Here is a 21,031-nt window from a genome sequence, read left to right on the forward strand (position 1 = left end):
CAAAAAGCTCCAACCTTTAGCTCAACACTTCAGAAAAACTTTATCTTTCATTTGATAGCTGAAGAAGATCAAGTGGAGACTAGAGACAGTCTTGGAGTTGAACAATAATGGAAAAACAATGGTTGTCGAGTCATGATCTGTATCTGATACTGCGAGATTAAAAGCAACCACATGCACTGCATCGTCCCTTTGGGATTCGCGCACTGTGACAGATAGAGATTCATTTATTCTGTCGATATGCTGTTCTACCTTATGCATGTATTTAAGTGATCAAACTTAATAGCAGATGATGTTGAGCAATAGGAGTTTGATAGTGAAATGTTCATTAACAAGTATGACAGTTATAGGTTACATAAGAAGTTTAAAGAATAACTACAGAAATCATATAAATGGCCAATAAATTAAAGGTTTCCAATCCTTTCAAAGGAATTCTAATCTCTTCCAATGTCCTATTACTACTACACATCTGATGTGGCATGGCTTGCACTGTGCTCAGCACCCATGCCACTAACTTTACTGTGCATGGTAGGACAAAGATGCATCAGTTTCAGGTCATCGAAAGGGACATCTTCAAGAATTATACTTTATTATAATCTTTTGAGTACATTACATCACATGAGATGATTCTTCTACATACATTAGTAATATTAACATAAGTTACAGAGAGCCAATCCTCTTCAATGAAAGAGTTGAAGATGGCTTGCGAATATAAATAACTACATGTCTTCACAAAACACAGGATGAACTAACAAGTATCAATGTAGAATCTAAACTAGGAAAACAATCCCTGTGTATACTAGAACTACAGACTGTACACCGACAAAAACACTATTCATCCTCTGATGAAGTGAAAAGAGCTGTGGCAATACTTGAAAGCTTTGAGCCATCAAGCCTTGATTTCGCAATCCTTTGTTGCTTTGGCGCATTTGGAGTCTCTTTGGTCTCATCCCGAAAGACAGGCTTTGAGATTGGGGTGGCAAAAGCAAAATGTAACTCTTTGGCCACTGATGTCTGAATCAAAAATACCCAAAACAAGTCAGCAAATTGAGATAAATCAGGGTTGTTACAATATCAGTAGACATAATAGATGAGACTTACAGCTGCATTCACTGTCTTGGATACCAAGAGGAGTCGCTTCAAGTCTCTGTGCTCGACCTTGCATAATATTCTTACCTGCAAGCAGAAGCATAACATGTTTCTAAAAAGCTAGAAATTGAGAGAGAATAATAATATTGTAATTCTTGAGCATCAGGTGAGGAAAAAAGTACCAAAACATCTTGGGGCAAGTTCTCCAATCGATTTGTTTTCCCTAATCTTGATCTTCCACAGAGCTTCACGGGAGATGCAAAATTGAGCAAGTTCACAGAGTTGGATAATGCAACTCTTTTTCTCCTCAATGTGTTGTTGCTATGGACAAATTTCAAGATAGTCGAAACTGATTCTTGGTGATGAACATTTCCTAGTGCCATCTTTTGCTGCAGTGCCCACTCTGAACTATTCAATAGAAAGAACCCTAAAAATGGAAGGAAAAAAAAACAGTTATAACAAATTTCAGAGGTGCACAAAGAAAATAAACAAAACTACTGTGACGACTGATGGATGTCAAATAGCCTTAATGAATGAGAACGATGAATGCTGAAGTCGAAGTTACCTTTCGGAACTCAACCTTTTGCTCATCAACTGTTCAACTTCAGTAGCCCTGAACCCTCCTCTCATGTATTTATATGCAGATAAAGAAGGAAAATTTTTAGAATTTACGAAAATAAAAATCATGTCTATGGTTTTCTGGAATGTGCTGGAATCGCCGCAGAGATTAAAGTTTCGTTTTCCCGCCTTGAAACCGCGTGACCAGTGGTCGGCCGGCGCACGTGGCAAGATCAGGACGGTGGGAAAACTAGCCGTTGGGTCGGGCGTCGGGACTCGGTAGGTACATTTGATTTGCGACGTGGCGATGAGGTCGGTGGATGGCGGCGCCGGCCCCGGTTGTCAGCGGAAGATTCTGGAATGAGATTTGCACCGCCTTCCGTGGTTACTCAATTTCATTACTTCAGAAAAGTTAATCTGTAATTAATTAATGATGAAGATTACAATTTAATTCCGTAGTAAAGGGTTTGAATGTGAGAAATAATTAAGTGGATTAAAATGCGAAAGGATACAATTTGGTTCCCGGAATAATCGATGTTATTGTTTACACATGGATTTATTAGCAGCATCCTTCGCCATGTCGATCGCTACTTCCTCTCGTTCTTGGAGTAGAAGCGGAGCACCACGTAGAAGCAGATCCTGTAGAGGACGCCCCAAGCCAGCAGTATGGCGACGTCGCCCCACACGCTTTCCATCGTTATGTCCATCGTCTTCAGGACATCCTCCCCGATCAGAGGGCACACCGCCGGCAAGATGCCCTCCCGCTCGTGCCGCTCGCTGTACTTGACATCGCCCAACGGCCCGGTGGATAGCTCGGCGAAGTCGCCGGTGTAGCATAGCTCGTTCTTGAACTCGTTCGTCAGCAGCGCCTCGAACGGGTACTTGATCGCCGAGATGTAGTGGAGCCACCGCCAGTACACCGGGATCTGCGTCCGCTTCAGGAAAAACCCACAGGTGAGGAAGAAGAGCGCCGTGGTGGCGATGACCACGGCGTAGCCGGTGATGTAGCTGGGCACCAGCGCGCTCACCAGCATCACGTAGGAGTTGGTGGTGATGAGCGACGCGTAGAGGATGATCCAGAAGTAGAGCACGCTGCTGTTGAGCCTCAGCATCAGGCGCGTGATGATGGCGAAGGTGAAGCCTTGCACTGCGAAAAAGGGCAGGTACACCAGCAGCGTCGACACCACGTAGGACGACGCGCGGTAGGCGTTGTGCGACGTCTCGCGGATGAAGATGAACCGCTCTTGGATGAACGTCGGCACAGCATCGTTGGAGGAGAAGAACACGAGGCAGACCGCAAAGATGTAGAAGTTGAGAAGCCGGTTGATCGTCGTGAAGTCGTGACCGTTGAGCCGGTGGAACAGAGTGGAGAGTACGAGGGCCATCACCGTCAGCACGATCTCGCGCGACAGGAACAATTCCGGCGTGCGCACCACGTTAAGCGCTGTGCGATGAGACAGCACCATCACCTCCCGGAACCACGGGTTCGCGAACTTGGAGCCCTCGTCGGCATCGAGCACCTCCTCCACCTCGTACTCGTACACCGGCGGAGGCGCGGCGACGAAAACAGGGGTCTTTGGGGGAGGCAGGGGCGAGGGGACGTGGGGCGTTCTGGGATGACTGGGGTAGCGGTACTGGCCGGCGAAGGGTGTCTTGGAGGGTGTGCGGCCGGGAGTCGGTGCCGGAGTCCAGTTGGGGAGCCGGCGGGGCGTGTTGGTGATGCCGTGATAGAGCCACACCGAGAAGTCCTTGTAGAACTGCGAAGCCAACCGGGGGTTGTACACGCTGCTGTGAAGCGGGGTCGCCGCCACCTTCTTCCTCTCCCGTGAGTTATCGAATTCCACCTCGTCGTCCTCCTCGTCGTAATCGTAGGACACGTAGGAATGATTCGGGTTCCCGCGCGGTGTGGCGCCGGCAGTGGTGGAGAACTGGTCGCTGCGCAGGACGATTTGGCGAGGCGTACGGCGGCTCGACTGTTGGAACGGCGTCCGCGGCGTCCTGGGAATCGGAGTGCGCGCTGCCATGTTGGGCTTGAGACCGTCGCGCTGGTACAGAACCAAAGGATCAAGCCCGAGATGGGAGTCATCGTACTCCTTGATCACGTCAAGCAAGTACTCGATCACGTTCTCTCCCTCGGGGACTTCGCGGCCGAATCCGGCGAGGTGCACCGGCAGAGCCGTGGGGCTGCCAAGGTAGATCAATCTCCCCCTGTATCAAAATTAATACACTTGATCCTCAGTAATTTTCCATAAATTCTACTCGAGAGCTTCGCGATTCCAATTAAGTAACCTTGCGAGGACGACGATTCGATCGAGAAGCATTTGGATTCGGAAAGAAGGTTGATGAATGGTCATTAGAACTATGCTGCCTTCTTTTGCGATTTCCTTCACCTTCTCCACGACGCTGTAAGCGCTGGAGGAGTCGAGACCTGAGGTGGGCTCATCAAGGAATAACAGAGACGGTTTGTGGATGATGTCGATCCCGATCGACACCCTCCGCCGCTCTCCACCGGAAACGCCGCGCCGTCCTTCGTCGCCTATGAAAGTATGCGCGGCCGTCTGTATGCATACAAGGCACCGTTTGATCCATTGATGACCTTGTTAATTCCAAATTAGGAAAACACTGCCTAGTGTCATTGATTACCTGAAGACCAAGTTGGTGAAGGAGCTCCGAGACTCTTCCTCTCTTCTCGATCTTGGAAATGGAAGGAGAAAGCCTGACCTCGGCGGCGAACATGAACGTCTCCATCACCGTTAGCATGGGGAAGAGCTGGTCATCTTGCATCACGTAGGATGAAACCTTCTTGATGTAGCTGGTCGTCACCTGCTCAAATCAATCTTTATTATATCGATTGTTTTGGATTCCGAGGAGGCGATGAGACTCACCGGTTTTCCGTCAACGCTAACGGAGCCTTCGAGGCTACCCTGCGCGATCCTGCCGGCCAACGCATCGAGGAAAGTGGACTTGCCGGCGCCGCTGGGACCTATGATGGCCGTGACTTGGCCGCGGAGGGCTTGCCCGGAGATATTGTTGAGCAGGTAAGCCTCCTTCTTGATCCACACGCCGTCCTTCTTCTGCTTCTTGATCACGCTGTAAGACAGGTCCTGGAACTCGAGTCCCTGGCCAGGGAAGCTCCTCGCCGGCTGAGGGGGCGCGTTCCCGAGGCCGCCGACTCCCGACGGCACGTCCTGGTCAAGGAGGCTCTCAAGGCTCCTATTGCCGTCTCTCCTATGGCGGCGTTGATCCATTAATTTCTCACCGGGGAGATACTGTTACTCTGTAATATCGATCTAGTACTCCCTCGACTCCGTTTTCTCTCCTTGGTTTGCTTCGTTTAAAGGGCGGGCATTGTTTTTGGCCGCCTCGACATGGCGATACTTCTGATGCGGGGGAAGGCGACAAGGGAATCCTTGAATAAATTCCCATGCTCTTTGGATTTGCTGTTTCGTCGAGCTTTGGTGCTTCAGAAAAATTTGGCGTTGGCATTGACGATATTAATACATCAAATCAAACTTTAAAGCCAAAATGCAACAAGACTCCTTTGCAACGAGACTATCATCTAAAGAGTTATGTCGATGGAAATGCTTCAATCCAACAAGTTTAGTTTAAATATTTTTGGTCAATAATTGCATCTAAGCAGAGATTATGGAGAACATGATTGAATGCTTTTATTTTAGAAGCCCATCGCCATGGTGGACCTGGTGGAGCGTTCCATTCTGATTTTTTTTTTAAAAAAAAAAAATATTCTCATTTCTTTTTTCCTTTTCCTCTGAAAAAGTGCAATCCTTCACAGAATATATTTGATTAAATTCCAATGCTGCGTTCCTAGACTCTGCACCTTCGCCTTCCGATCAAAATGCATAAATTCTGCTGCTTCTGTTTCTTCTTCTTTCTCTACCTTTTCTCTTCGACGACGATCGCTTCTTTCGACGATTACACTGCCTTCGTCTACGTCGGCTGCTCGCAGTCAAAGCGCATCGTTGAGTCTCCCTACAACACCAACGTTGAATCCCTTTTCGCCTCCCTCGCCAACGCCGCCGCCATCTCCTCCTACGAATCCTTCACCTGCACCGCCGCCTCCGCCGCCAACCCCGCCTACGGACTCTTCCAGTGCCGCACCGACCTCGCCGTCGCCTACTGCGCCTCCTGCGTCCGCTCTGCCATCGATCAGCTCTCCTCCCTCTGCCCCGGCGCCACCGGCGCCGCCGTTCAGCTGAAGGGCTGCCTCATCCGCTACGCCGACGACGCCTTCCTCGGAAAGCTCGAGACCAACCTTCTGTTCAAAAAGTGCGGGGCGCCGGCCAGCGACGCCAGCTCCGCCTCTCTCCTCGGCATGCGCGACGCCGCCTTCGACGACCTCTCATCCGGCGGGGGGAGCTACAGGGTCGGCGCCGCGGGGCGCGTGCGGGCGCTGGCCCTATGCGTGGGGGACCTGACCGGGAAGCAGTGCGGCGATTGCGTGGCGGCGGCGCTTGCTGAACTCAAGGACGCCTGCGGCGTCTCCGACGGCGGAGACGCGTACCTGGGCAAGTGCTACGCTAGTTACTGGTCCGATGGGGCATACGCTTTAGGGCAGTCCCGCGGTAAGCGGCCTTACGATGGCCTGTGGTGGTCCGATCTTTTTCTCCTTTGCTTTGCACATTTAGTCACTTTAATCTTCGCTTAAGATGAATGCTAAACCATGATTAGTTGTCACAGAATGACTAGTTAAGTGTGCATCTTATGTTTCTAATTATTGTAAATTTAAATGTGCATATTAATCTAAAAATTAAGCAACTTTTCTCTCCCGCACACCTTAGCCGCTAAGTTATTGTCTCACTTCACTTTTGCTTTTGTGAGAATTTGTAATGCTCTCTAACAACAGTTGGCAACAAAGTTGAGAATAAAGCTACTTTATTCATTCAAGGGTAACACATCGTTATGAATCTGCTTTAGATCGATATCTTGTTGGATATGAACGAGAATAGTGACATATTGTTAGTATTCATGCAAATTAATGAGTAAGATTAATTCTTATCGTTATTGACCTTTCTCCAAATTAAATACACTATCGTAATTTAAAATCAAAAATACCTTTTCAAAATTCTTTAAATTTTTTCTAAGAATAACTATTCCTATATTCTACAGAACAAGAATATGGATCAAAAACGTTTTGCAAAAATTTATTCAGGTTAATGTTTGGATTGGATAACAACTAGACCACACTGGTTCAACTAATGAACCAATGACTCCACGCGGTTCGGTTCGGTTCGGTTTCCAAGTATTTGAATGAAACAACCCAGATATGGCGTGCACGTGCAGTGTCCGCGTGAATAGCCCGTCCGTCCCATTTCCAGTTTTCCATGTTCCCAGCCGATATAGAGGGCGGGAAGAAGCCGCCGATACCTAAATCTCCAGTCGAACTTCACTTCGCCTGGAGGCTGGAGCTGAACCATGGCCGGCGGTGAATCGCAGAAGCAATTTCTCGCTCTCATCCGTAACTTCGCCTCCGAAAAATCCCAAGACGGTTTCTCTCTCTCTCTCCATTATCCTGCCACAATGATTCTCTCGCTCAATCGGTGTCTTCGCATCTCAGAACACAGGGTGTCGGATCTGAGGAAGCGATTCGCCCACCTACAGGGCGAACTGACCGCCGCGAACGCTGATCTTGAGGGATTGAAGGAGTCGAAGGAGGCGGCTGAGCAGGAGCTCAAGGGGGTGCAGTTCCAACTCTCCATGATTGATGCCTCGATCCAAGCGCAGGAGGTGCCTCTTTTAATCTTCGAGGTCGTGCGTTGATCTTTTATGCCAAGATCTAATAGGACGCCTTTTTGGCAGGCTCGGATCGGTCTGCTGCAGGAGGAGATACTGAAATTACGTTCCAATGTGGATGCACTCAAGGTCGGAACCGGACTCATTCTCTCATGAACTTTAGTTGGTTTATTCAAACCGTAACGTAGTTATTTATTCTTATCGTTCTGCCTGGCGGTGTAAAATAGAGTGAAGAGGGGGCTGACCGGTAATACCATCTTCATGTCATTTTGTGTGTGTTTTATATACCAAGGGATGTATGACGGGAAACTGAATCACACATTTTTCTGAGACAGGGACGAGTTCATTAAGGCAATGTGCGAGCTGAACAAGAAGATAAGGTTTGCTAAATCTCGTTACTTTTTTTTTTTTTTATCGATACTTGTAGTTTATCTTTTGGCCCAAATTTCTTTAGGCGTAGATGGATGGAGCGGAGAGATTTCATACTGCACATAGATTTCTAAAAACCTTTGAAATTTTTTCTTGCCCCCTGCTTATCTGACATTATTTAGCAGTCAAAATCAGATTGCGTTCTCACTTGTAACAAATTACCCTGCCGCAAATTGGTCAATCTGGTTTAACACAAGAAAACTCACGTTGTATTGGAACGAGTGGGTTGGAATTGTTAATATTTCTTGCTGAAAACTAATAATTGTAACAATGCTTAAAATGCACAGTTTTTCTTTTTCTCAATGCTCTCTGTGATGTTGTAGTTCTAAAATGGTCATTTCAAGACCTCCTCTTTTGATACTGATTTATTCATGATAATAATTCTAGTTCATATAATGGAACTTGTTCAGGCATTTGCAAGAGATGATTGCGAAGGCTTTTCTAGATGAGCATCATGGACCATATTCAAAAGAAAATGGCAAGTGGCTTTGATTTACCATACTCATGGATTTTCTATCATTGTGATTTTAAGTCATAACATGTATCTTCTTTGATTCCATGATTTATTGGTGAATCCTGTTATGGTATTCATTGTTTTTGTGAGGTGTCTAAGTTTGAGCTTCTATAGCAACATTTAGTACCTCTTATGCCAATTAATGTGTTACAATATTGACAAATAAAAAATTTACATGAAGTTGCAATCAACTCATGTTTTAATTTATTAAAGTTCTGCTCATTCTTCTCTGTGAAAATGTGTCATTAGTTTCATGGTAGATGTAATTCTTTTTCTCCACAGTTTTTCAAAAATTTCAAATGTGTATGGTTAAGTTAGCTATCTATTTTATTTGTTTCCTTAACCATTAGCTCATCATCTTTGCATCATGAGAAGAACTAAAAGTAAATACTTACTGAAATGAATAGTGGAACTAATGGGACTATGACACTGTTTGAACTTTGCACTTCATTGAGGACCCTAATAATGTACTTTGTTAGCGGATAATTTTCTATATTAGAAATTTTAAAGTTTAGATTAGAAAATGAAGTTTCCATAAACTATGATCATCAAGAAGTCATTTTGTCCCAATTACATTGAGCTCTATGCAAGACAGGTTTCATTAAACTATCATTTCTTGAATATATTAGTGGATTTAGACTTTGCTTATCATGCATAATCTTCCAATGAATTAATATATGCTTTGCAACTTGCTCCTAATGTTTACTAACATGATTTATTGAAAGAAGTCATCTTTCAGAATTGAGCACTCACTAGATAAAAGAATCTAGCCTTATGGATTCTCTAATGATTTGCTAGCTATCCTAAATTACTCAGCTTTACAGTAGAACTCTATAGCTTAACCCCTGATGAAATAAGTGATTTAGCATCCTTTAGCCATGTTGATAATTAAACCTCTTTTCTTAACTTTCAAGGGCTGGTATTTGATTGTTCTTTTATCTCTCTTTCCTTCTAGCGGTGTCAGATGTTGATTATTTGCTAGGGTATATAAGTGTATTATTATATAGAGAGTTTACCTAAAACTTGGTTTCATTCCTATGTACTGTAATGACTAAGGTACAAGAAATGAATTTGCCTTTTTCTATAGTGATGCAGATTTCTTTTTGACTAAATAGAGGTTTGTAATGATCATATACAGTTAACTTTTGCTAAGTTGCTCTTTATTCTAAATCTTGTATGCCTTCAAACAGACAAAATAGTTTCTAAATCCGAAGTATCCGACAAGCAAGAGATGCTGAAACTAAAAGGTATTGAAGATAATATTGCTCATCTCAAAGATCAGATGCAAAAGTTGGAAGCAGAATATCAGAAGGAACAACACAATTATAGCAAGGTTAGTTTCAATTTCTTTAATTTTGCATGTACTTCAATTCCCATGTTTCAGAAATATAGAATTTAAAGTTCTTTGTTTTATGTCTTTTAATCTGCATTTAGATTTAACCTGTTTCTTAGTGCTAGGAAATTTTAAATATTTTTATTCTTTCCATTTGTCTAAAATGTCTTTGGCAATTGTGCTCTGGGAATCCGAGTGCTCTTTGTAGATGGATCTCTATGCGGTGGATGCTCTACATTCAGATAACCTGAATGTTTCCATGTAATTTGATCTTCCTCTAAGTGCAAGGGAAATAGATGCATCTTCAGTTTATTCATACCCTATTGCTAAATAATCAGTGATAATTTTCGTAGTGGTATACTATTTTGCAGTTATGTCACAGCTGACAACAAACATCATCTATGTTAGTATAGACATTGTAGAACTTGAATTTGTTGCATGGTGATCTATACATTACATGCCAAAAATCAAAGAATTCTTTGTTCTATTACTTTTGTGATTGTACCAGCACAATATGATGATTTCATTGTTTTTAGTTGATGATGTGTGCGTTTGGCTTGGCATTTCATCCAGCATATTTGTAAATACTGATTTGATTGATTGTTGGGGTAGGAAGTAGATTATAATTATGATTAATAGACCTTTTATATTTGGACTTTTCATCTATTCCTCTTGTACTTATGTTGGACACCCACACTTTAACACCAACACTCTGAGTTGGACAAGGTCTTCTCTATTACATGTTTTAAGAAAATATAAAAAATGCGGTGTCTAACCTTGGATTCAAGCATTGCGTTCAATGCGTGTGTACACTCAACTTCGAGTATTTCAATAAGTCTGCTACCTTTGCTGCTGGATATAGCATATAAATATTTTTAATATAAACTTTGTATTGCACATATTAGCTAAATTAGTTATCTTTTCAAAGTATCATTACTGGGATCAAGATGTGAAAATTAGTAGCATAGTAGCTTCCACTCGCACATTGCTTTTAGCATATTATGTGACAATGTGTGTAAGCTTGCTTCTCGAGTCCTAAAGTAATTATGCAGCTGCATAATGATTTATAAGTTATTCTATTTCTCATTCTAGATAAGTGAAATTCTATTCATTTTCTAACTCCGCGCATGATCTCTGCTGTAATGACTTGACAAAATCGTTTATAATAAGATTGTAGTCTTCTATATCAATTTTCTGCCTCCAAGTATGTTATATACAGATGATTTTTTTTTTTATTTACTTTTGGTTTGCTTGAAGTTGATGATCCTGTTTGTTTTATATTATCCTGTCCACTGAGCTAGGCCCTCCATTTCTTTCCATCTGTTGTAGGATTTGATGAGTAATGGAATTACTAACCATTTGCTGGTATCCACATTCGTGCAGGCTTGTGAAGGGCTTGCCCATGCTGAAAGAAGATGGTTTCTCATGTCGGCTATCATGGAAGAAACAAAACAGCTGCAAGAACTAGCAGAATATCCTTTCGCACATATGAATCAAATTTTTTAAAAAATGCAATAATAATTTCAAAAATCTTTTTTCACAATTGTGGCATTAACTAGGAACAAGCGGACACCTGAACTGGAAAAGGTAGTTGCTTCTCTCGGGGAAGACATGGCAAGGAAGTGCACTTGCCCCAGTTGTGGATTAAATAACATCGAAGATGGAGCAATGGAAGGACCAGAAGCGATCGAAACTAGCTAAATTTACCCTTTTGTTTAGGTGGCAACTGGTTCGAAAACTTTGGTAAGGTATAACGTTCATCTTTCTATACGCAGGGAGAAAGTAAACAAAAATGGCCAAACTTGCACTCATGAGTGAGAAACTTCTATAGTTCTCTGCTCTCTCTAAGTGTTTCAAGGTGATTTTCCTCTTTGTTTTTTCTCTGCTTCAGAGACTCCAAGTGAAACAATCTGTGCGAAAAAAAATAAAAATAAAAAAGATACTAAACCAACTCTTACTCTATTCGTTCCTTTATTCTTTAGCCGACATGTAAAGTATACTTAACTGCATAATCAAATACTTCATTCTCAGTGTAGCAAGCCTTGCACATACCTACTAATGATCAACAAGATCGACACATTTCCTGAATTCTTTTTAGAAAAAAAAAACATAGTTGAAGAACTCGAAAGAATTCGATGGATGAATGGAGCAGAGCCCCATTAGAAGGCCCGGCCCAATTGCAGCGCCGTCACAACCCTCCGAAGAGCAAGAAGAGGAGTATGAGAGCCATAGCGAAGGGTTTTGTCAATACCATGAGCCTCCGTTCCAAGCTATCTGCTTTCCTCAAGAAAGCCACTGCTTTTGCCGGCGCCTCTGCCGGAGCATCCAGTACCTCTGCGGCAGCTGCCTCCCCTTCTTCTCAAAATAGGCGGTTCTCATCCTCCACCGACATGGCCGATGGCTCCGTGAGGACGCTTCGCACCCGGCTCTGCGTCATCGGGAGTGGCCCCGCCGCCCACACGGCGGCGATTTACGCTGCCCGGGCGGAGCTCAAGCCTGTCCTCTTCGAGGGATGGATGGCCAACGACATCGCCCCCGGCGGCCAGCTTACCACCACCACCGACGTAGAGAACTTCCCAGGGTTTCCTGAGGGGATCATGGGGCACGAGCTCATGGACCGGTGCCGCGCGCAGTCTGTCCGCTTTGGAACTGAGATCCTCACAGAGACCGTGACAAAAGTCGACCTGAGCGTCCGCCCCTTTCGTGCTTTCTCCTCCTCCACTGCTGTCGAGGCGGACGCTGTTGTTGTCGCCACTGGCGCCGTCGCACGTCGGCTTCACTTTCCTGGGGGAGAGGAGTTCTGGAACAAGGGAATATCTGCTTGCGCGGTCTGCGACGGGGCGGCACCTCTCTTTCGGAATCACCCCATCGCAGTGATCGGTGGCGGAGACTCAGCTATGGAAGAAGCCAACTTCCTGACCAAGTACGGATCCAAAGTCTACATTGTGCACCGCCGGGACGCTTTCAGGGCGTCGAAGATCATGCAGGCGAGGGCGCTTGGAAACCCAAAGATTCAGGTGCTGTGGGACTCAGAGGTAGTGGAGGCCTACGGGGAGAACCAGGGAACTCTCTCTGGCGTGAAGGTGAGGAACGTGGTCAGTGGAGAGGTCTCTGACCTCAAGGTCTCTGGTCTCTTTTTCGCAATAGGCCATGAGCCAGCCACCAAGTTCCTTGAAGGGCAGCTGGAACTGGGATCCGATGGGTACATTGTAACAAAGCCGGGGACGACTCACACCAGCGTGAAGGGTGTCTTTGCTGCAGGGGACGTGCAAGATAAGAAGTACCGGCAGGCCATCACAGCTGCTGGATCAGGTGAACTATTCTTCGCTTTTGTCTCACTTCAAGTATATTAATTCAAACACACGAAAAGTTTAATTAACCTGCCGAAGGAACACCAATGAGCATTGGCTTGATATTCATTCCTGATTGCATTGTTGATAGGGACAAGAAATGTATTTATGCATGTCACAACTTCTTATTGTTCCTTCACCGAGATGTTCTTATATTCTGCGTGCTCCTTGTACTTTCTCTTAGGTTGGTCATAGTAGATTGACTACGAAGACTTATTTTTGCTGTCTCATTGAATCTCATAAGAGTTTGACATTGAGAAGCCTAACTATGTAGCAATAACCTTATTATATCATATAGGTTTCGTGGTTATATTTTCTCAATGATTTGTGTAAGACAACTAACCTTATTCTACAGAACAATTGGTTAACAAATTGCAGCAATTCCTCTGAAACTTGAATTTTATTATCTATAGTACATAAATTAGCCATTGATATTGTACATCAAGCAATTTCTGTAAGGAACTAGGGCGCTAAACACGCAAAAAACGCAGCGGAAAACATCTAGTTCCTATCAGAAGATTCATGCGAAGGAAGAAACATATACTAAGTTTTAACATGATAGGGAGGTATACCTTTCATGCGTGTACTCGATCTCCCGACAGCTAAGATCTCAGCACGATCACATATTTGTGTCTCTTTCGGTATCCAGACGAACACAAGAAAATGGAGAAGACTAACACTCAAGGTTGTGCTAGCAACCCTCTAATGAGTTTCGGCCAAAGAAAGAGAGGAGAAGAAGAAGAATGAATTCACACTCAAAAATGAGAGAAAAAAAATGCTTTTGTACTTCATCCAAAATACTTAATGAGCATGAATTCACTTAATGAGCATTAATACTCCATTAAAACCATTTTTGAACTCTTCATTTTTGAATTCAATTTCGAAATTGAATGAATTTCGAAATTAACTCTTCTAATATTTCATTAATCTTCTTTAGTGAATGAATTCACTTGAGTCTAACTCAAGTCTAATTTGGATTAGATTGAATCCATATGTTTGGATTCACTTGAGTCTAATTCAATGATTCTAATCTGAATGTATCAACCATCTCATAATTGATTCTTAGAGCTAATACTAATAATTTCTACCCACAAGTAGCACATAGATGATGGCAATGGCAAAAGAAATAAAGCGTCAGTCAAAGCATTATCATCAGGAAGCCATATTTGTTCCAACAAGTTAAAGTTTGCTGCATGAATTTTATCTTCACTGGACTATATGTAAGGTTATATCGCAACTAATAATTAATTCAACCATTTTTTTACTACATCAATTAGAGTATATGGATGCTTTAGCCTTGTTTTTGGATTTTAAGTTTCTCATTCTATATACTCTTTGCTCAGCCAGCTAAAATTTTAAACATACACCATGTTTTTGTCTTCATGTGGATTGATTGTCACATTATATATAAACTCTACACAACTGTGGGTGACATCCAACGGGGATGCTTAGATGCTCTTATGCGGCCTTTACTCATTTATTTCCTTCTCTCTTCTACATACAACTTTTTTCTCTCTTTTGCATGCAAGTATCTCTCTTACATGCAAGCCAGCACCATGGTGTTGGTCTTTAAAGACTACCACCAACTGGTGCTGGTCTTTCAAGTTGGTGGTGCTAGTCATCAAGACTAGCACCAACGTAATTTTTGATTTACACAATTACACCTCAAATATCATTTTATCAAAAATGGTCCTATATATATATATATATATATATATATCATTTTACCAAATGTTCTTATGCCTTGGTGATGGTTTTGTTTTATCCTCTCTTACGTGTTTATCAAGGCTTAGGAAGTTGATCTTTAATTTCGTATGATGGTTTATCCTTTGGTCACTTTGGCCAAACTTTGAATTCTCCCAAAACATCCTAGTGGTTTTGAGGTCAATTAACTCCCCTAGATTTCAAATTGGAATGATTAAATGTGTTGGCATGTTGGTTTGCCAGTCTTGTCCTTTTCTTTTGACCAATATCAGTTACTAAAGATCTTTATAACTTTTCCCAAAGGGTAAAAGTAAATTGAATGTTGGTTTATACATCTTAGAAAGTGAGTCTTGACAAGATTTGAGGTGTAATTGTGTAAATCGAAAACTACTATTGTATTTGGTTTAACCAATTTGCCAATGCTGCTTTATTATTCCTGGATAAGCAATTAGCACAGCACTTACTAATACATTTATAGATATACCTCACAACTCTGGTAAACAAATGTTGCAGTTGAATGCAATAAAATGTTTTTTACTTGCAAGAATTGGGATTTCCACTCTGTGTAGCACATCCCTTGGATCGTTTAGCATCAGAGGCAAACCTCTAGCTATTGTAGTGAACATACCTTGGTTGGAATTAGAGGAGGAAAAGTCACGCTGAGGAGAAGCTGAGGAGAAGAATATGGGATGGAAGAAGAAGGAAGAAGAGGAAAAGGAAGAAGAGTGGTAGCAACACATAGCTTTTTGTACACACTTAAAAGAGTAATATGAGAAGAACGTAGGATTTTTTAACACATCTTGAGGAACTATTTTCCCCCTTTAAATCAACTCCACACTGATGCTGATGCAGTGCTATTCTTAAAATTCAACAGGTTGCATGGCTGCTTTGGATGCGGAGCATTATTTGCAGGAGGTTGGAGCTCAGGAGCCAAAGACTGAATGACTATCTTCAGATGCCCTGAAACAATCTCCAAAGATACTTATTTTCAGCCAGAAAGGAAAGCTTCGAAGAGCAGTAAGATTGTTTGAAAATGAACTCTTCAATTGTCATATTTGGATTCTATTGGTACATTCTCACACTGTGTTAAAGGTGTCGATTCATGCACTAAAACGCATTCCCTGTGCATCTCGGAATGAATATTCATTTAATTTGCAGTGAAATTCAAGTGTTTGATTAAGCTCAGTGGGAAGAATTGACATTCGATGAATCATTCATGATGTTAAAAAAGCACATGAGGTGTTCGAATCATTCATGATGTTAAAAAAAGTACATGAGGTGTTGTCATAATGAGATCTGGAGTTTGAATTTCGGTAAAGTCGAGGTAAATACTTCTTTTATGTGCTAGTCACTATTCCAAAGACTAGTAGTCGTCTGTAATTTATCTCTTCCGTGTTGACTTTGGGACGGGTTGACGGGAGGCGCTGGGAGTGAACGTATTCGTCTTTATGTCATAATGATGTTAAAAAAGCATCCTTACAGTTTATCGCAAATTATTATCGTTAAGAGCTGGAGAAAAATTGACGAGTAACGGGTCAAAGAAACAAAATGGAAATAGAGAAATTAGGCTGGTTAAGTTTCCCCTTTAATCAAGAACAGGCGGCATTTGACGAAGCAACGAAGCTTTGAGCATGTGCGATTGGACTTTGCGATTTGGAAGCGACCACAATATCATAATCATATGCATGTTGAACGAGTAAATGATAAACACAACTGCCACTTTTTCCATTTAGCTTTCTTTGATTTTGACTATCCTCCGTTCCTCTTCCTCCATAAGGAGGAGGAGGAGGAGGAGGAGGAGGAGAGAAAACAGCAGAGGATTAATGATTCTTTGTTATTGTCTCTCATGGGCTACTCAAAATGCAGGCAATCGGCATTAAAGGCAATGTTGCAGCTTCAACACTTGCATGCAAAACAGGCGCCATCTTTGACATGATGAACTACTCCAATACATTGATAAATTACTCGATCGCCAATGTGAAATTAAACGAGGGAATCACGGCAGCAGAGGAAGTGGCTAGGAATTGATTGGACTCCTTGCTGGAATCAGAACGGTGGCCGGATGCTGCCGCCTCCGCCGCTGCCGCCGCCGCCCCAACCGGAGTCAAATCCGTCGCCTTGGCCCTGAAGCTGGTAGCTTCCTCCCAGATTGTAGAAAGGGACGCCGGCCGTCGCGCCTCCGCCTTCGCCGGTGACGGCTCCTGGCGACTGCATCCCGCCGACGCCTTGTTGCTGTCCCCCCTCCGCCGCCGCCGCTGCCTCCTCCTCGCCTTCCAGAGGAAGCCGCTCGTACATCGCATTGGAGAACGACGCCGCCATCAGCACCACCGTCCCCACGGCCATCAGCGGGCCCACCACGCTCCCTCCCATCACCTGCCCCTGGCCTCCCGACAGAAACACGGTGAGGCCGCCGGCGCCAGGCGGGGCCGGGGGCGGCAGGACTGTCCCCGTCAACGAGAGGATCTCAAACCGCCCCCGGAGGGTCGCCACCAAGCTCCCAGGCGGCGATGCTCCGGGCTGGCGCAGGACCACGTTGGCGACGGCGCCGCTGCCGCTGAGCACGGAGACGCCCCGGCCGCGGCGGCGCGCGTACTCGGTCACGCACTCCACCACGTCCGCGCCGGCGGCCACCTCCAGCACGTGCGAGTGGAGCGCGTTGGGACTGTCCTGCGTCACGATGATCGGCGGCCTCGGTTTGTTCTTTGAACCGAGGGGGCGCCCGCGGGGCCGACGGAGAGGGCCACCGGAGCCAGCGGCGGAGGAAGACGGTTGGTCGCCTTCTCCGTCGCCTTGGTCAGCCCCGGGGCTTTCCTCCGGCGACACCTTGGATTCCTCGTGCGGAGGGAGGTGCGTGGAGGAGGACGCGGCCGGCGGTTGCGCTGGGCCAAGAAGGTGGTGGAGATACCCCGACGAAGATCCTCCACCTCCAGCACCACCCCCTCCGGAGTCCATTCCGGCCATAGCCGCCGCATCTACCCGTTCCCACCACTTGTTCGCCAGCTTCTCTGTTCTCCGTCGATCTTCTACCTAAAAATCACTCCTTTAATACCAAGAAATCCAAAAGATAAGATTTTTACCATCTCAAACCCATCCTATCAAAGAAAGATCTCGATCTCGTTTTCTATTCCTTCTTGACAAGATCGAGGCGAAATGGAGACGACGAAGAAGAAAGGAGAGAGTGAAAAGAGAAGTCGTCGCCAATGAGCAAGTGGCATCATCTGCTCTCGTTTAATATGAGATATATATACACTTTTTAATTAGCAAAAAAAATATGATATTTAATTAAGAAATTAATGCGGTAGAAACAAGAAATAAATGGATTTGACCATTTTTTTTACTGTTACAGTTGAACGAAAACAAGAAGCTTTTTTTACTATGAATTTTGGACAGAACTGCACATACTAATTAATTAAAGAGATTGTGTAAATTTTAATGCTGCTATCACGTCAAGAAAATAATTAATTAAGTTGATGGTGCAACAGCCAGCCAGATGATATGTTTAGGGTTTTATTTTATTTAGGACCAGGGGGGGAATGGAGTTCGTGGGTTCATGTGGCACTTCACGACGGTCATGTGGACAACTTTGTCATTGGTAGGACAAACTATGTTTTCAAACCCTAGGTGGGTTCAACCGGTTCGGTCACGAACTTCGAAAGCGGTTCGATCAGTTTATTCAGGAGAGGTGAACCCATTGATTTGGTGCAAATTATATATATAATATTATTTTATTGATTAACTTTTGTATCTATTATTTGACTAGTCCAATCTAAAAACTCCAAACCAAAGAAGAATCTTTCTATTTGTTTTCGAATATAAGATTTTGATCTTTGAGTGTTTATTTCATAGAAATATATATATATAAAGTATGATCCTGGTATGATTAGATATTTTAATAGATCTCCACATCTCTCGTTAGTGAGGTGTATACGAAGCTATCATCCTAGCAACCAGGCAAGATCCTCTTATCCGTAATTTACAAATCAGAGGATGATTCACTATTTTTAATTGGTTGATTTTAATGGACCTCACCTGTTAAATAGGTGGGATCCGTTAAAATTAACCAATTCATGTAGTAGATCATCCTCTAGTCTGTAATTATGGACTAGAGGATCCGTCCTAGCAAATTACAAAAGATTTATCTATTGCATTTTCACAAGATATCCAAATTTTGTAGGCGACGATGATAATTTTTGTAGCATGAATCTTATTTTGTATTGATACGGACTTGGATGTATGCTTTAAATTCTTGTTTCCATCATCAATCATTTTAGCTCAATTATTTACTAGTGCAAGCTCTGTAATATAAACATTAAGCATCCTTCTTCCTCTCTTGTACTTAATTAAACAAATTAATTAGCAAGAAGCTCCATATCTTGCCGCCTCTGAGATGCTTAAGAGTATAATTAATTAGGTTAATGGATGCCAAAGCACATAGAAAAAGGCAAAAAGCAAGAGGGCATTAAATTAATGAGTCAGTGTTAAGAGATGCTGTCCTCCTCATGCGCACCTTAAAATTGTCCCTAAACCTCTCACTACCAGTTGTGTTCTTTGTTTTTTGCTAATTAATTAATTAAGACTAATCCCATTTGGGGTTGTCAGTAAGCAAGGTCACCAATCACAATGTAAGTAACATGACTCAACTGGTAGATGATTAATCAATTATTACTTTGTTACTTAGCCTCTAGAAAGATTTTTTTTTTAAAAAAATTAGTGATTCTTGTAAGATTGAAAATATTATTTTCGACATAGAACATTTTGTCTTTGCTCGAAATAGATACTATTTTTTGGGTTGTCGGTAGCATCAATGGAGTAAAATAGCGGAGCTGATGACTTGATGCAACGAAGAAAATCTAGTCTCGTTTGCGAGTGTAAGGATAGGTAATTAGGATAAGTTTGTTAGGTGTTAATCTTTTTGGTTTCTAAGTGGACTTGAGTAGCTCATCACTTGTTTATTGGAGAATGATGTAATCCAACATTATGTGGAGTGATTAATTAGTGTGATGTTAGGCCAAAAAAAGGTTCAGACCAAATTAGTTATATTGCTAAATACATCTCTTTTTTTTTTAGAGTTTCTTAAGAGTTTAGAATAACTTAGTAACAATTGAAACAAAAAGTGGTCATACATTTGTGATTAGTAGATAAGAGGTTTCTTTTCTAATTAAGTCTTTTAGTGTTCTTAAAGCTTTGAAGGTACAACTTTGCATTTTGTTTTATCTACTTGTGTTAAAGAAAATAGTCAAGAAAGCTTTGTTGGGATCAGATGTATACTAAAAGCCTAACTTTTTGTATGAACATAAGAATCACATTGATCAAATGTCTATATTTATGTTAAATATAGTTGTCCATTTAATTTATATTATAGATAACATGATGTGTGGTACCACACAGAAGATCATGTTATCAGTTCCTTGTAAATTATAAATAATAGCTCAAAACCAAGATGGATTGGGACAAACCATTAGAATGGTTGTAGTATAATTTGGTATTAGTTTATCTTGACTATAAAGTTACACTAGTACACTATGTGTGTATTGAGCAGGATCATTTGAGGTTGTTTCTTTTTATGCTAACTGCATAAAAGAACAAAACATCTGTTATTATGGATGTACATACTCTTAATCCCGATATAATAACAAGCACATATACTTAGTATTTATTTCTTTAATTTATCAATGGATGAAATTTTGCTTGTTAAATCAATAGATCCGATAAGTTGGGAAATGATATTATTTATATGGTGTGTTGTTGATTATAGAAGGAAATTGTGTCCTAGTAATCTAGGTTGATGATGTCCCCTTGAGAAGCTCATAAGGATTGTCATGTAAACCCTGCAAGTGGACTTAGTCCAGCATGACAATGAAGTTGAGTGGTACTACTCTTGGAGCTAGATATTAATTAAATGAGTTGTCAGTAACACATTTAATTAGTGGGCATTCGATATCTTAAACATAGGGAGACTAACACACTCATGATAAGAAGAAGCCCATAATGTAATTTGGGATTGGTGCGGTAGTTCAATAATAATTCTTTAGTGGTATGAGTTATTATTGATGAACTTGAGTTGGGTGTTCGGGGCGAACACAGGAAGCTTAAGCTCATCGGGAGACCAAAATTAATTTCTCCTCTCGATCCCTGTTGTAGCCTCTATAAAGCCTTATATCCACCCTAAGTCCATCTTCTAGTCCATGTTGTGGTCGACCAAGCACATCTTGGTGTCCAAGATGTGGGCGGCCAAGTCCTTCATGGAGCCCAAGTAGGGGCCGACCAAGCCATGCTTGGTGACCAAGCATGGGGCCGACCAAAGTA

The 21,031-nt window shown here is 42.7% G+C and overlaps 6 protein-coding genes across 6 annotated transcripts; 3 read left to right on the forward strand and 3 right to left on the reverse strand.

Annotated features, from left to right (window-relative positions):
- Positions 1-602: 602 nt before the first annotated feature.
- On the reverse strand, positions 603-1,787 carry LOC122049359 (F-box protein At1g61340-like). Its single transcript, XM_042610753.1, has 4 exons — positions 1,652-1,787; positions 1,269-1,513; positions 1,099-1,173; positions 603-1,011 (listed from the first exon to the last, which is right to left on the reverse strand). Exons 2-4 carry the CDS (start codon positions 1,467-1,469, stop codon positions 829-831), a joined length of 459 nt encoding a protein of 152 aa, XP_042466687.1. The 5' UTR covers positions 1,470-1,513; positions 1,652-1,787; the 3' UTR covers positions 603-828.
- A 173-nt stretch (positions 1,788-1,960) lies between these two features.
- LOC122046603 (ABC transporter G family member STR-like) lies at positions 1,961-4,947 on the reverse strand. Its single transcript, XM_042607377.1, has 4 exons — positions 4,530-4,947; positions 4,288-4,467; positions 3,934-4,202; positions 1,961-3,852 (listed from the first exon to the last, which is right to left on the reverse strand). Exons 1-4 carry the CDS (start codon positions 4,890-4,892, stop codon positions 2,232-2,234), a joined length of 2,433 nt encoding a protein of 810 aa, XP_042463311.1. The 5' UTR covers positions 4,893-4,947; the 3' UTR covers positions 1,961-2,231.
- A 449-nt stretch (positions 4,948-5,396) lies between these two features.
- On the forward strand, positions 5,397-6,514 carry LOC122046604 (plasmodesmata-located protein 7-like). Its single transcript, XM_042607378.1, has one exon. The coding sequence runs from the start codon at positions 5,501-5,503 to the stop codon at positions 6,308-6,310; it is 810 nt and encodes a 269-aa protein (XP_042463312.1). The 5' UTR covers positions 5,397-5,500; the 3' UTR covers positions 6,311-6,514.
- A 405-nt stretch (positions 6,515-6,919) lies between these two features.
- On the forward strand, positions 6,920-11,543 carry LOC122046607. The gene is made up of 9 exons (XM_042607380.1): positions 6,920-7,150; positions 7,220-7,389; positions 7,462-7,524; positions 7,623-7,642; positions 7,731-7,775; positions 8,235-8,302; positions 9,529-9,671; positions 11,055-11,143; positions 11,237-11,543. The coding sequence occupies exons 1-9, from the start codon at positions 7,078-7,080 to the stop codon at positions 11,370-11,372; spliced, it is 807 nt and encodes a 268-aa protein (XP_042463314.1). The 5' UTR covers positions 6,920-7,077; the 3' UTR covers positions 11,373-11,543.
- Positions 11,544-11,806: 263 nt separating this feature from the next.
- On the forward strand, positions 11,807-15,910 carry LOC122046606 (thioredoxin reductase NTRB-like). Its single transcript, XM_042607379.1, has 2 exons — positions 11,807-12,983; positions 15,600-15,910. Exons 1-2 carry the CDS (start codon positions 11,807-11,809, stop codon positions 15,668-15,670), a joined length of 1,248 nt encoding a protein of 415 aa, XP_042463313.1. The 3' UTR covers positions 15,671-15,910.
- Positions 15,911-16,577: 667 nt separating this feature from the next.
- LOC122046608 (AT-hook motif nuclear-localized protein 25-like) lies at positions 16,578-17,966 on the reverse strand. Its single transcript, XM_042607381.1, has one exon. The coding sequence runs from the start codon at positions 17,684-17,686 to the stop codon at positions 16,772-16,774; it is 915 nt and encodes a 304-aa protein (XP_042463315.1). The 5' UTR covers positions 17,687-17,966; the 3' UTR covers positions 16,578-16,771.
- Positions 17,967-21,031: the final 3,065 nt, after the last annotated feature.

Source organism: Zingiber officinale, chromosome 2B, assembly GCF_018446385.1.
Source record: "Zingiber officinale cultivar Zhangliang chromosome 2B, Zo_v1.1, whole genome shotgun sequence".
In the NCBI taxonomy this organism is placed as follows: Eukaryota; Viridiplantae; Streptophyta; class Magnoliopsida; order Zingiberales; family Zingiberaceae; genus Zingiber; species Zingiber officinale.

Excerpts from the sequence above, each read along its gene's own strand:
- LOC122049359 (XM_042610753.1), bottom strand. The coding sequence starts at position 1,469 with ATGGCACTAGGAAATGTTCATCACCAAGAATCAGTTTCGACTATCTTG. Across the intron at positions 1,174-1,268 it reads ACTTGCCCCAAGATGTTTTG|GTAAGAATATTATGCAAGGT; the intron begins GTACTTTTTTCC and ends TTCTGCTTGCAG. Across the intron at positions 1,012-1,098 it reads CCAAGACAGTGAATGCAGCT|ACATCAGTGGCCAAAGAGTT; the intron begins GTAAGTCTCATC and ends TTTTTGATTCAG.
- LOC122046603 (XM_042607377.1), bottom strand. The coding sequence starts at position 4,892 with ATGGATCAACGCCGCCATAGGAGAGACGGCAATAGGAGCCTTGAGAGC. Across the intron at positions 4,468-4,529 it reads TTAGCGTTGACGGAAAACCG|GTGACGACCAGCTACATCAA; the intron begins GTGAGTCTCATC and ends TGATTTGAGCAG. Across the intron at positions 3,853-3,933 it reads CGAATCGTCGTCCTCGCAAG|GGGGAGATTGATCTACCTTG; the intron begins GTTACTTAATTG and ends ATTTTGATACAG.
- LOC122046604 (XM_042607378.1), top strand. The coding sequence starts at position 5,501 with ATGCATAAATTCTGCTGCTTCTGTTTCTTCTTCTTTCTCTACCTTTTC.
- LOC122046607 (XM_042607380.1), top strand. The coding sequence starts at position 7,078 with ATGGCCGGCGGTGAATCGCAGAAGCAATTTCTCGCTCTCATCCGTAAC. Across the intron at positions 7,643-7,730 it reads AGTGAAGAGGGGGCTGACCG|GGACGAGTTCATTAAGGCAA; the intron begins GTAATACCATCT and ends TTTCTGAGACAG. Across the intron at positions 7,776-8,234 it reads GAGCTGAACAAGAAGATAAG|GCATTTGCAAGAGATGATTG; the intron begins GTTTGCTAAATC and ends GAACTTGTTCAG.
- LOC122046606 (XM_042607379.1), top strand. The coding sequence starts at position 11,807 with ATGGATGAATGGAGCAGAGCCCCATTAGAAGGCCCGGCCCAATTGCAG. Across the intron at positions 12,984-15,599 it reads CATCACAGCTGCTGGATCAG|GTTGCATGGCTGCTTTGGAT; the intron begins GTGAACTATTCT and ends AAAATTCAACAG.
- LOC122046608 (XM_042607381.1), bottom strand. The coding sequence starts at position 17,686 with ATGGCCGGAATGGACTCCGGAGGGGGTGGTGCTGGAGGTGGAGGATCT.